This window comes from Larus michahellis, chromosome 26 (genome assembly GCF_964199755.1).
Source record: "Larus michahellis chromosome 26, bLarMic1.1, whole genome shotgun sequence".
Lineage (NCBI taxonomy): Eukaryota > Metazoa > Chordata > Aves > Charadriiformes > Laridae > Larus > Larus michahellis.
In genome coordinates, this window is record NC_133921.1 from 2,703,399 (window position 1) to 2,718,082 (window position 14,684).

The 14,684-nt window shown below is 64.6% G+C and overlaps 1 protein-coding gene across 1 annotated transcript in view; it reads right to left on the minus strand.

Moving 5' to 3' along the window:
• Positions 1-309: 309 nt before the first annotated feature.
• LOC141734924 (EH domain-containing protein 2-like) overlaps positions 310-14,684 on the minus strand; it is a 15,082-nt gene continuing 707 nt past the window's right edge. The window contains 7 exon segments of the mRNA XM_074567240.1: positions 310-394; positions 771-882; positions 885-1,005; positions 1,007-1,309; positions 3,500-3,664; positions 9,155-9,567; positions 13,937-14,086. Coding sequence (XP_074423341.1) covers positions 373-394; positions 771-882; positions 885-1,005; positions 1,007-1,309; positions 3,500-3,664; positions 9,155-9,567; positions 13,937-14,086 — 1,286 coding nt within the window. The 3' untranslated portion in view covers positions 310-372.

The following is a 14,684-nucleotide window of genomic DNA, read 5'->3' on the forward strand; positions in this document are numbered from 1 at the left end:
GAGCCCTTGGGCCGCCGCTTGGAGGGGGGGGCACGAGGCGGGGAGGGGGCAGGTTGGGGGGCAGCCCCCCTTCCCTCATTTACACCACCCCCAGCCCCACAAGTCACGGCCTCCTCCATCCTCTCGTCCGTTTATTGCCCCAAGGGGGTATATTTTGGGGGTGTGTGTGTATATTTTGGGGGGGGGGGTGTCAGCTTTCACTCAGCCGAGCCCTTGGGCCGCCGCTTGGAGGCGGGGAGGGGGGGGCAGGTTGGGGGGCAGCCCCCCCTCCTCATTTACACCACCCCAGCCCCACAAGTCACGGCCTCCTCCATCCTCTCATCCATTTATTGCCCCAAGGGGGTATATTTTTGGGGGGGGGGGTGTCAGCTTTCACTCGGCCGAGCCCTTGGGCCTCCTCTTGGAGGGGGGCACGAGGCGGGAGGGGACAGGTTGGGGGGCAGCCCCCCCTTCCCTCATTTACACCACCCCCAGCCCCACAAGTCACGGCCTTCTCCATCCTCTCATCCATTTATTGCCTCAAGGGGACATATTTTTGGGGGGGGGGGGGGGGTGTCAGCTTTCACTCAGCCGAGCCCTTGGGCCTCCTCTTGGAGGGGGGCACGAGGCGGGGAGGGGCAGGTTGGGGGGCAGCCCCCCTTCCCTCTTTTACACCACCCCCAGCCCCACAAGTCACGGCCTTCTCCATCCTCTCATCCATTTATTGCCTCAAGGGGACATATTTTTTGGGGGGGGGGGGTGTCAGCTTTCACTCGGCCGAGCCCTTGGGCCTCCTCTTGGAGGGGGGCACGAGGCGGGGAGGCAGGTTGGGGGGCAGCCCCCTACCCTCCAGCTTGGCCCCGATGAGGTGGCCGGCCAGGGCGAACTCCTCGGCGTCCAACATCCGTCCCCGTCCACGTCGCTCAGGCGCCAGATGCGGCCCAGGACGGAGCTGGGCAAGTTACTGCTCACCATCCAGCCCCGCGCCCGCCGCCCGCTCAGCTTCCCCCCCAGCGGCGCCAGCCCCGTAGAAGATCTCGTCGTACTTGGCTTTGTCCTTCGTCACCACCCACTCCTCCTCTTCCTCCCCGCCGCCCTCCGCCGCCGTCCCCTCGTCTTCCTCCTCCTCTTCCCCCACCCCGAAGGGGCCCTGGCGGGCGCCCTCGAAGGCTCCCCCCTGCACCCCGGGGTGGGGGGGTTCCCGCAGCTCCTCCTGCCGCAGCAGCGGCATCAGGGCGGCCATGTCGCTCCCCAGCAGCTCCTCCAGCCCCGCCAGCAGCCGCCGCTTGGGAGCGGGGAAGCGGGAGAAGTCGTGGGCCTGCAGCTGCTCCTGTGGGGCGGGGGGCGGAAAAGCGGGGGTCAGGGGCGAGGGCGGCCCGACGCGGGGGTCAGCGGCCCAGTGCACGTCCCAGCTTGGGGGTTCGCGTCCCGTCAGACCCCCCCCCCCCATATGAGGGTCAGGACCCCAACGTGGGGGTCAGGACCCCCAGGGAGCCCCCAAGATGGGGGTCAGCATCCCAACGTGGGGGTCAGGACCCCCAAGGAGCCCCCGAGATGGGGGTCAGCATCCCAATGGAGCCCCCCCAACGCGGGGGTCAGGATCCCAGTGCATGTCCCAGCTTGGGGGTTCACATCCCATCAGACCCCCCCGATATGGGGGTCAGCATCCCAACATGGGGGTCAGGACCCCCAAGGAGCCCCCGAGATGGGGGTCAGCATCCCAATGGATGTCTCAGCTGGGGGGTTCGCATCCCATCAGACCCCCCCCAATATGGGGGTCAGGACCCCCAGGGAGCCCCCAATATGGGGGTCAGCATCCCAACATGGGGGTCAGGACCCCCAGGGAGCCCCCAAGATGGGGGTCAGCATCCCAACGTGGGGGTCAGGACCCCCAAGGAGCCCCCGAGATGGGGGTCAGCATCCCAATGGATGTCTCAGCTGGGGGGTTCGCATCCCATCAGACCCCCCCCGCCCCCCAACATGGGGGTCAGGATCTCAACGTGGGGGTCAGGGTCTCCAGGGAGACCCACACGTGGGGGGCGGCGTCCCAATGGGTGTCCCAGCTTGAGGGGCAGGATCCCAACATGGGGCTCAGCACCCCAGTGTTGGGCTCAGCATCCCAGTATGGGGCTCAGCACCCCACTGGACCCCTCAGTGTGGGGCTCAGCACCCCCAGTGTGGGGCTCAGCATCCCAGTGTGGGGCTCAGCATCCCAGTATGGGGGTCAGAATCCCAGTATGGGGGTCAGCACCCCACTGGACCCCTCAGTGTGGGGCTCAGCACCCCCAGTGTGGGGCTCAGCATCCCAGTGTGGGGGTCAGAATCCCAATATGGGGGTCAGAATCCCAGTGTGGGGCTCAGCGGCCCAACAGACCCCCCCCAGTGTGGGGCTCAGACTCCCAGTATGGGGGTCAGCATCCCAGTGTGGGGCTCAGCATCCCCGTGTGGGGCTCAGCACCCCACTGGACCCCCCAGTGTGGGGCTCAGCACCCCCGTGTGGGGCTCAGCATCCCCATGTGGGGCTCAGCACCCCACTGGACCCTCCAGTGTGGGGCTCAGCACCCCCGTGCGGGGCTCAGCATCCCAGTGTGGGGGTCAGAATCCCAATAGACCCCCCCAGTGTGGGGCTCAGCGTCCCAGTATGGGGGTCAGAATCCCAGTGTGGGGCTCAGCACCCCTGTGCAGGGCTCAGCATCCCAGTGTGGGGGTCAGAATCCCAATAGACCCCCCCAGTGTGGGGCTCAGCATCCCAGTATAGGGGTCAGAATCCCAGTATGGGGGTCAGAATCCCAGTGTGGGGCTCAGCGGCCCAACAGACCCCCCCCAGTGTGGGGCTCAGACTCCCAGTATGGGGGTCAGCATCCCCGTGTGGGGCTCAGCATCCCCGTGTGGGGCTCAGCACCCCACTGGACCCCCCAGTGTGGGGCTCAGCACCCCCGTGTGGGGCTCAGCATCCCCATGTGGGGCTCAGCACCCCACTGGACCCTCCAGTGTGGGGCTCAGCACCCCCGTGCGGGGCTCAGCATCCCAGTGTGGGGGTCAGAATCCCAATAGACCCCCCCAGTGTGGGGCTCAGCGTCCCAGTATGGGGGTCAGAATCCCAGTGTGGGGCTCAGCACCCCTGTGCGGGGCTCAGCATCCCAGTGTGGGGGTCAGAATCCCAATAGACCCCCCCCAGTGTGGGGCTCAGCGTCCCAGTATAGGGGTCAGAATCCCAGTATGGGGGTCAGAATCCCAGTGTGGGGCTCAGCGGCCCAACAGACCCCCCCCAGTGTGGGGCTCAGCGTCCCAGTATGGGGGTCAGCATCCCAGTGTGGGGCTCAGCATCCCCGTGTGGGGCTCAGCACCCCACTGGACCCTCCAGTGTGGGGCTCAGCACCCCCGTGCGGGGCTCAGCATCCCAGTGTGGGGGTCAGAATCCCAATAGACCCCCCCAGTACGTGGCTCAGCCCCCCGAGCCGGGCCTCAGCCTCCCCCCCCAGGCCCCCCCCAGCGGCGTGGGTCGGGCCCTGCCCCACACCTGCATGCGGGCGCAGTCGGGGAAGTCGGCGGGGGGCAGGTGCTGCTCCAGCTGGATGCGGGCGAAGAGCAGGGGCAGGTGGGCGATGAGCTGCCGCTTCCGGCTCTCCTTCCCGAACACCGCCGGCATGGCCTGCCGCAGGGCCCCCAGGATGTGCGCGTGCACCTGGGGGGCGACGGGGGCACGGCGGGACACGGGGTCACGGCGGGCCATGGGGGGACACGGGGGCATGGGGGGCCATGGGAGCATGGGGGGACACGGGGCCACAGGGGGACATGGGGTCACGGGGGGCAATGGGGGGACACGGGGGGACATGGGGTCACGGGGGGCAATGGGGGGACACGGGGGACACGGGGGCATGGGGGGCCATGGGGGGACATGGGAGCATGGGGGGACACGGGGCCACAGGGGGCATGGGGGGGCAATGGGGGGACAGGGGGGCATGGGGGGACTCGGGGTCACAGGGGGCAATGGGGGGACACGGGGGACACGGGGGGACATGGGGTCACGGGGGGCAATGGGGGGACACGGGGGCACGGGGGGCATGGGGGGACACGGAGGACACGGGGGCATGGGGGGCCATGGGGGACATGGGAGCATGGAGGGACACGGGGCCACAGGGGGCATGGGGGGGCAATGGGGGGACACGGGGGCATGGGGGGACACGGGGTCACAGGGGGCATGGGGGGGCAATGGGGGACACGGGGGGCAGTGGGGGGACAGGAGGGCATGGGGGGCATGGGGTCACGGGGGGACACGGGGGGCAATGGGGTCATGGAGGGCGATGGGGGGACACAGGGTCATGGGGGGACACGGGGTCACGGAGGGCATGGGGGGACATGGGGGGACATGGGGTCACGGGGGGCATGGGGGGACACGGGGGCACGGGGGGACATGGGGGACACAGGGGCATGGGGGGCACGGGGGGACACGGGGTCACAGGGGGCATGGGGGGACACAGGGTCACGGGGGACACAGGGGGACACGGGGTCATGGGGGGTGATGGGGCGACGGGGTCATGGGGGGACACGGGGTCACAGGGGACATGGGGGGACACGGGGCATGGGGTCACGGGGGGCATGGGGGAACATGGGGGGTACGGGGGGACACGGGGGCACAGGGGGCATGGGGGGACACAGGGTCACGGGGGTCACAGGGGACATGGGGGTCACGGGGGGCGATGGGGGGCTCAGGGGCACGGGGGGACATGGGGGGCACGGGGTCATGGGGGGACACAAGGGGTCATGGGGACACACGGGGTCATGGGGGGCACGGGGGGCGTGGGGCCACAGGGGGACATCCCACCCCACCGCCCCCCATCCCACCCCATCCCAGTCCCTCCCAGTCCCTCCCAGTCCCATCCCATCCCATCCCATCCCGTTCCCGTGCGTTCCCGGGCGGACGCGGTGGCCGCAGGTGGCCGGATGCGATAAGGCCGGTGCCGGGGGCGGAGGGGGGGGGGGAAAGGGGGGGCCCGGGAATAACGTCACCCCCCGCCGTGGGGGGTGTGGGGCAGGGAGGGGGGGGACGGACCTTAATCACTGGGTCATTAACGGGCGGAAGGCGCCGCCCCACGGGAACCCCCTGACGGGGGCGGGCACGGGATGGGGGGGGACACGTCACCCTCTGCCCCCCCCCCCGGCAACGGGGACGGTGTGGGAGGCGGCCGGGGGCCCACAGCTCCGGCTCCCACTGCCCCACAGATCCGTGGGGAACCCCAAGGAGTCCTGGTGCCCCATAGATCCCTGGAGAACCCCAAGGAGTCCTCCTGCCCCATAGATCCATGGGGAACCCCAAGGATTCCTGGTGCCCCATTGATCCCTGGAGAACCCCAAGGAGTCCTGGTGCCCCATAGATCCCTGGAGAACCCCACGGATTCCTGGTGCCCCATAGATCCCTGGAGAACCCCACGGATTCCTGGTGCCCCATTGATCCCTGGAGAACCCCAAGGAGTCCTGGTGCCCCATTGATCCCTGGAGATCCCCATGGCTTCCTGGTGCCCCATTGATCCCTGGAGAACCCCATGGATTCCTGGTGCCCCATTGATCCATGGAGAACGCCACGGATTGCTGGTGCCCCATAGATCCCTGGAGAACCCCAAGGAGTCCTGGTGCCCCATTGATCCATGGAGATCCCCATGGATTCCTGGTCCCCCATAGATCCCTGGAGAACCCCAAGGAGTCCTGGTGCCCCATAGATCCCTGGAGAACCCCAAGGAGTCCTGGTGCCCCATTGATCCCTGGAGAACCCCACGGATTCCTGGTGCCCCATTGATCCATGGGGAACCCCAAGGAGTACTGGTGCCCCATTGATCCCTGGAGAACCCCAAGGAGTCCTCCTGCCCCATAGATCCCTGGAGAACCCCAAGGAGTCCTGGTGCCCCATTGATCCCTGGAGAACCCCAAGGAGCCCTGGTGCCCCATTGATCCCTGGAGAACCCCAAGGAGTCCTGGTGCCCCACTGATCCCTGGAGAACCCCAAGGAGTCCTGGTGCCCCATTGATCCCTGGAGAACCCCACGGATTGCTGGTGCCCCACTGATCCCTGGAGAACCCCACGGATTGCTGGTGCCCCATAGATCCCTGGAGAACCCCATGGATTCCTGGTGCCCCATTGATCCCTGGAGAACCCCAAGGAGTCCTGGTGCCCCATAGATCCCTGGAGAACCCCAAGGAGTCCTGGTGCCCCACTGATCCCTGGAGAACCCCAAGGAATCCTGATGCCCCACTGATCCCTGGAGAACCCCATGGATTCCTGGTGCCCCACTGATCCCTGGAGAACCCCAAGGAGTCATGGTGCCCCACTGATCCATGGAGAACGCCATGGATTCCTGGTGCCCCATTGATCCCTGGAGAACCCCATGGATTCCTGGTGCCCCATTGATCCCTGGAGAACCCCAAGGAGTCCTGGTGCCCCATAGATCCCTGGAGAACCCCAAGGAGTCCTGGTGCCCCATTGATCCCTGGAGAACCCCAAGGAGTCCTGGTGCCCCATTGATCCCTGGAGAACCCCAAGGAGCCCTGGTGCCCCATTGATCCCTGGAGAACCCCAAGGAGTCCTGGTGCCCCACTGATCCCTGGAGAACCCCAAGGAGTCCTGGTGCCCCATTGATCCCTGGAGAACCCCACGGATTGCTGGTGCCCCACTGATCCCTGGAGAACCCCACGGATTGCTGGTGCCCCATAGATCCCTGGAGAACCCCATGGATTCCTGGTGCCCCATTGATCCCTGGAGAACCCCAAGGAGTCCTGGTGCCCCATAGATCCCTGGAGAACCCCAAGGAGTCCTGGTGCCCCACTGATCCCTGGAGAACCCCAAGGAGTCCTGGTGCCCCACTGATCCCTGGAGAACCCCAAGGAATCCTGATGCCCCACTGATCCCTGGAGAACCCCATGGATTCCTGGTGCCCCACTGATCCCTGGAGAACCCCAAGGAGTCATGGTGCCCCACTGATCCATGGAGAACGCCATGGATTCCTGGTGCCCCATTGATCCCTGGAGAACCCCATGGATTCCTGGTGCCCCATTGATCCCTGGAGAACCCCAAGGAGTCCTGGTGCCCCATAGATCCCTGGAGAACCCCAAGGAGTCCTGGTGCCCCACTGATCCCTGGAGAACACCAAGGAGTCCTGGTGCCCCACTGATCCCTGGAGAACCCCATGGATTCCTGGTCCCCCATAGATCCCTGGAGAACCCCAAGGAGTCCTGGTGCCCCACTGATCCCTGGAGAACCCCAAGGAGTCCTGGTGCCCCACTGATCCCTGGAGAACACCAAGGAGTCCTGGTGCCCCATAGATCCCTGGAGAACCCCACGGATTCCTGGTGCCCCATAGATCCCTGGAGAACCCCACGGATTCCTGGTGCCCCATTGATCCCTGGAGAACCCCAAGGAGTCCTGGTGCCCCACTGATCCCTGGAGAACCCCAAGGAATCCTGATGCCCCACTGATCCCTGGAGAACCCCATGGATTCCTGGTGCCCCACTGATCCCTGGAGAACCCCAAGGAGTCATGGTGCCCCACTGATCCATGGAGAACGCCATGGATTCCTGGTGCCCCATTGATCCCTGGAGAACCCCATGGATTCCTGGTGCCCCATTGATCCCTGGAGAACCCCAAGGAGTCCTGGTGCCCCATAGATCCCTGGAGAACCCCAAGGAGTCCTGGTGCCCCACTGATCCCTGGAGAACACCAAGGAGTCCTGGTGCCCCACTGATCCCTGGAGAACCCCATGGATTCCTGGTCCCCCATAGATCCCTGGAGAACCCCAAGGAGTCCTGGTGCCCCACTGATCCCTGGAGAACCCCAAGGAGTCCTGGTGCCCCACTGATCCCTGGAGAACACCAAGGAGTCCTGGTGCCCCATAGATCCCTGGAGAACCCCACGGATTCCTGGTGCCCCATAGATCCCTGGAGAACCCCACGGATTCCTGGTGCCCCATTGATCCCTGGAGAACCCCAAGGAGTCCTGGTGCCCCACTGATCCCTGGAGAACCCCAAGGAATCCTGATGCCCCACTGATCCCTGGAGAACCCCATGGATTCCTGGTGCCCCACTGATCCCTGGAGAACCCCAAGGAGTCATGGTGCCCCACTGATCCATGGAGAACGCCATGGATTCCTGGTGCCCCATTGATCCCTGGAGAACCCCATGGATTCCTGGTGCCCCATTGATCCCTGGAGAACCCCAAGGAGTCCTGGTGCCCCATAGATCCCTGGAGAACCCCAAGGAGTCCTGGTGCCCCACTGATCCCTGGAGAACACCAAGGAGTCCTGGTGCCCCACTGATCCCTGGAGAACCCCATGGATTCCTGGTCCCCCATAGATCCCTGGAGAACCCCAAGGAGTCCTGGTGCCCCACTGATCCCTGGAGAACCCCAAGGAGTCCTGGTGCCCCACTGATCCCTGGAGAACACCAAGGAGTCCTGGTGCCCCATAGATCCCTGGAGAACCCCACGGATTCCTGGTGCCCCATAGATCCCTGGAGAACCCCACGGATTCCTGGTGCCCCATTGATCCCTGGAGAACCCCAAGGAGTCCTCCTGCCCCATAGATCCCTGGAGAACCCCAAGGAGTCCTGGTGCCCCATAGATCCATGGAGAACCCCAAGGAGTCCTGGTGCCCCATAGATCCCTGGAGAACCCCACGGATTGCTGGTGCCCCACTGATCCCTGGAGAACCCCATGGATTCCTGGTGCCCCATAGATCCCTGGAGAACCCCAAGGAGTCCTGGTGCCCCATAGATCCCTGGAGAACCCCACGGATTGCTGGTGCCCCACTGATCCCTGGAGAACCCCAAGGAGTCCTGGTGCCCCATTGATCCCTGGAGAACCCCATGGATTCCTGGTGCCCCATTGATCCCTGGAGAACCCCACGGATTCCTGGTCCCCCATAGATCCCTGGAGAACCCCAAGGAGTCCTGGTGCCCCACTGATCCCTGGAGAACCCCAAGGAGTCCTGGTGCCCCATTGATCCCTGGAGAACCCCAAGGAGTCCTGGTGCCCCATTGATCCATGGAGATCCCCATGGATTCCTGGTCCCCCATTGATCCCTGGAGAACCCCACGGAGTCCTGGTGCCCGCCGCCGGCCCCACTGATCCCCAGAGCCCCCCCTCGCCCCCTTCCCCCCCGCGTCCCCCCGCTGCCCCCCCCCCGGCTCACCCTGACGAGACGGGCGCGTTTGACGAGGTCGTTGAGCTTGCGGAGGGCGGCGTTCCGGGGCAGGTTCTGGATCTCCTGGAACAGATCCTGCTCCTCCAGCTCGAAGAGGCGCCGGTTGTCGGGGACCAGGAGGGGCTGGGCCCAGAAGGACCCGATGAAGACCCTCAGCACCTCGGGGGTGTCGAAGACCTTGCCCAGGCCCCACATCAGCGCCCCATAGACGCGCATCAGCTGCTGGGTCTCCACCCCGTCGGCTTTGTTGAGGACCACCCGGATTTTATCCTCGTTGCCCTTGAGGGCCCGGATGGCTTCCGAGAATTCGTCGGAGATCTCCAGCTTGTGGGCGTCGAAGAGGAGGATGATGAGGTCCACGCGCTCGGCGAACCACTGCAGCACCGCCGGGAAGTCGTAGCCTGGGGCCGGGGGGGGGGCACGGAAAAAAAAGGGGGCGGAAAAAAAAAGGGGGCGGAAAAAAAAAGGGGGTGGGAGATGGGATAAATTGGGGGGGGGGGGGGGGGAATCCCGAATCCCCCGGCGAATCCCCAGCCCAAACCCAGCGCCGTCCTGGAGAGCAGGCGGAACCCCCGGACCCCAGCGGGATCCCGATCCCGATCTCAAAATCCAACCCTAATCCCAAGCGGAGTCCCAAAATCCAGCCCTAATCCCAACTGGAAGGCCAAAATCCAACCGCAATCCCGATGCCATCCTCAAAATCCAACCCTAATCCCAACCGGAATCCCAAAATCCAGCCCTAATCCCAACTGGAAGCCCAAAATCCAACCCCGATCCTGATCCCGACCTCAAAATCCAACCCTAATCCCAACCAGAATCCCCAAATCCCAACTGGAATCCCAAAATCCAGCCCTAATCCCAACCGGAAGCCCAAAATCCAACCCCGATCCAGATCCCGACCTCAAAATCCAACCCTAATCCCAACCGGAATCCCCAAATCCAACCCTAATCCCAACCGGAATCCCAAAATCCAGCCCTAATCCCAATTGGAAGCCCAAAATCCAACCGCAATCCCGATCCCATCCTCAAAATCCAACCCTAATCCCAACCGGAATCCCAAAATCCAACCCCGATCCTGATCCCGACCTCAAAATCCAACCCTAATCCCAACCAGAATCCCCAAATCCAACCCTAATCCCAACCAGAATCCCAAAATCCAGCCCTAATCCCAACTGGAAGCCCAAAATCCAACCCCGATCCTGATCCCGACCTCAAAATCCAACCCTAATCCCAACCGGAATCCCAAAATCCAACCTCGATCCAGATCCCGACCTCAAAATCCAACCCTAATCCCAACCAGAATCCCCAAATCCAACCCTAATCCCAACCAGAATCCCAAAATCCAGCCCTAATCCCAACTGGAAGCCCAAAATCCAACCCCGATCCAGATCCCGACCTCAAAATCCAACCCTAATCCCAACCGGAATCCCAAAATCCAGCCCTAATCCCAACTGGAAGCCCAAAATCCAACCCCGATCCCAGTCTCAACCTCAAAATCCAACCCTAATCCCAACCGGAATGCCAAAATCCAGCCCTAATCCCAACTGGAAGCCCAAAATCCAATCCCGATCCCATCCTCAAACCCAACCCCAATCCCAACTGGAAGCCCAAAATCCAACCCCAGTCCCAATCCCAACGTCAAAATCCTACCCGTAATCCCAACTGGAATCCCAAAATCCAACCCTTATCCCAACTGGAAGCCCAAAATCCAACCCCAATCCCGATCCTGACCTCAAAATCCAACCCTAATCCCAACCGGAATCCCAAAATCCAGCCCCAGTCCCAACTGGAAGCCCAAAATCCAACCCCGATCCTAATCCCATCCTCAAAATCCAGCCCTAATCCCAACCGGAACCCCCAAATCCAACCCCGATCCCATCCTCAAAATCCCGCCATAATCCCAACTGGAATCCCAAAATCCAATCCCGATCCCATCCTTAAAATCCAACCCTAATCCCAACCGGAATGCCAAAATCCAGCCCTAATCCCAACTGGAAGCCCAAAATCCATCTCTAATCCCAACCCTGACCACAAAATCCAACCCCAATCCCAACCTCAAACCCGACCCTAATCCCAACCGGAACCCCAAAATCCAACCCCAATCCTGACCTCGATCCCAAAATCCAACCCTAATCTGAAATAGAATCCCAAAATCCAACCCCAATCCCAACTGGAATCCCGCAATCCAACCCCAATCCCAACCCTGACCCCAAAATCCAACCCCAACCCCCACCCCAACCCCAACTATCCCCAATCCCAACCCGAATCCCAAATTTAACCCCAATCCCAACCCCAATTCCGACCCCGGCCGTGGCCCCGATCCTGACCCTTATCCCAGTCCTGACCCCAATCCCGACCCTGACCCTGATCCCAACCCCATTCCCCAAATTCAACCCTGATCCCGACCCTGATCCCGATCCCACCCCAGTCCCACCCCGATCCCGACCCCGATCCCAACCCTAATCCTGACCCTGATCCCAGTCCCAATCCCACCCTGATCCCGATCCCAATCCCAATTCCCCCAATCCTGACCCCAATCCTGATCCCACCCTGATCCCGACCCTGATCCCAATCCCACCCCGATCCCAACCCTAATCCTGATGCTGATCCCATTCACGATCCCACCCTCATCCTGATGCCGATCCCACCCTGATCCCAACCCTGATCCCAGTCTCGATCCCACCCCAATCCCAATCCCAATCCCCCCAATCCTGACCCTGATCCTGATCCCACCCTGATACTGACCCTGATCCTGACCCTGATCCCAATCCCACCCTGATCCCAATCCCAATCCCGACCCTGATCCCAGTCCCGATCCCACCCTGATCCTGATGCTGATCCCACCCTGATCCCGACCCTGATCCTGATCCTGATCCCAATCCCACCCCGATCCCAACCCTAATCCTGACCCTGATCCCAGTCCCGATCCCACCCTGATCCCAATCCCGACCCTGATCCCAGTCCCGATCCCACCCTGATCCTGATGCTGATCCCACCCTGATCCCGACCCTGATCCTGACCCTGATCCCAGTCCCGATCCCACCCTGATCCTGATGCTGATCCCACCCTGATCCCAACCCTAATCCTGACCCTGATCCCAGTCCCGATCCCACCCTGATCCCAATCCCAATCCCAACCCTGATCCCAGTCTCAATCCCACCCCAGTCCTGACCCCAATCCCCCCAATCCTGACCCTGATCCCGATCCCACCCTGATCCCGACCCTGATCCCGACCCTGATCCCAATCCCAATCCCGACCCTGATCCCGACCCCGACCCTGATCCCAATCCTGACTCTGACCCCAATCCCCCCCCAATCCCCCCCCGTTCCCGACCCCGATCCCAATCCCGATCCGGATCCCGCTCCCGCTCCCGCTCCCCCCCCCCCGCCCCCCCCGCCGCCGGCGGCCGCGAGCGCCCGAAAAAAGCACCAAAAAAGGAAAAAGCGGCGAAAAATCCCCAAAGGCCCCATCCCTGTGCCCCCCCCCCCGGCCCTTGGCCCCCCCCTTTGTGTGTCCCCCCCCCCGCGCTTTGTGCCCCCCCCCCCCCCCCCCCCGCCCCGGGCCGGGAACGTGGCCTCGATCCAGCCCTTCCCCCCCCCCCCCCGCGCCCTTTTTCCCACCCCCCCCCCTCAATTTTCCCACCCCCTCCCTTTTTCCCACCCCCCCCCTCTTCCCCCCCCCCCCCTTTTTTCTCCAACCCCCCCCATTTCCAGCCGAAACGGCCCAAATCCAGCCCCCCCCCCCCCCCCCCCCCGCGCCCCCCCCCCGCCCTTGGCAGCGGCTCCTGGCAGCGGCCGCGGGTTCTGGGGTGGGGACGGAAAACGGGGGGGGGGGCGGGGGGGGGGCCGGGGGGGGGGGCAAGGCCTGGGAACTTGGCTGCAGGGACCCCCTATTCCCTTCCCCCCCCCGCCCATTTACCCCCCCTTACACCTCGCCCCCCCCCCATTTACACCCCACCGCCCCGTTTACACCCCGATTTGGCCCCCCCGTTTCATGCCCCCCCCCCCCCCCCATTTACACCCCATTTTACCCCCCCCAGGAACCCCCCCCATTTCCCCCCTTTACACCTCGCCCCCCCCGCCCTTTTTTGTGCCCGCCCCCCCCCAATTACACCTCACCCCCCCATTTACACCCCTTACACCTCACCCCCCCCCCCCCCCATTTACACCCCACTTCACCCCGCCCGGACCCCCCTATTTTCCTCCTTTACACCCCCCCCCTTTTTGTGCCCCCCCCAATTACACCTCACCCCCCCCATTTACACCCCCTTACACCTCACACCCCCCCCCCATTTACACCCCGCTTTGCCCCCCCAGGACCCCCCCATGTCCCCCCTTTACACCCCCCTCCATTTACACCCCTTACACCTCACCCCCCCCCCCCCATTTACACCCCGCTTCGCCCCCCCAGGACCCCCCCATGTCCCCCCTTTACACCTCCCCCCCCATTTACACCCCCTTACACCTCACCCCCCCCTTTACCCCCCAATTTACCCCCCAGAACCCCCCCGTTTCCCCCTCACCCCCCCCTTTTTTGTGCCCCCCCCACTACACCTCCCCCCCCCCCCCCGATTACACCTCCCCCCCCCCCCCCCCGCCATTTACACCCCACTTTCCCCCCCCATTTCCCCCCTTTACACCTCCCCCCCCCCCCATTTAGCGCCCCCGGCTGCGGGGGGGTGTGTGTGTGTGTGTGTGTGGCGGGGGGGGGGGGGGGGGTGTGTGCGGTGCCCCCCCCCTCCCCGTGCCCCCCCCCGCGCCCCCCCTCACCGCGGCTGACGCGCTGCTTGGCCCCCGAGAGGATGCCGGGGGTGTCGATGAGGCTGATGCTCTCCAGCACCTGGTTGGGGAGGTGGGCGCACACGAACCTGCGGGGGGGGGACACACACACACTTACCGACCCCCCCCCCCGGACCCCCCCTAGACCCCCCCCCAAACTCCCTCAAACCCCCCGACCCCCCCAGACCCCCTCGGACCCTCCAGACCCCCCCAAACATCTTCAGACCCCTCCTGCCCCCCCCCCCCCCCCAATTTGACACACCCCCCCCCAGACCCCCCCTGAACCCCTCTGGACCCCCCCCCAAACCTCCCCAGACCCCCCCAGGCTCCTCCAGACCCCCCCAGACCCCCCCCCAAACCCCCTTAGACACCCCCCCCCCAGGACCCCCCAGGAGCCCTCTAGACCCCCCCAGACCCCATCTAAACCCCCCCCCCCCGGACCCCCCCGGACCCCATCAGACCCCCCCAGACCCCCCCCAAACCCCCTTAGACAACCCCCCCAGGACCCCCCAGGAGCCCTCTAGACCCCCCCAGACCCCCCCCGGCTCCTCCAGACCCCCCCAGACCCCCCCCCCAACCCCCTTAGACACGCCCCCCCCCTAGGACCCCCCAGGAACCCTCTAGACCCCCCCAGACCCCACCTAAACCCCCCCCCCCCCGGACACCCCCCGGACCCCATCAGACCCCCCCAAACATCTTCAGACCCCTCTAGACCCCCCCCAGCCCCCCCCCCCAATTT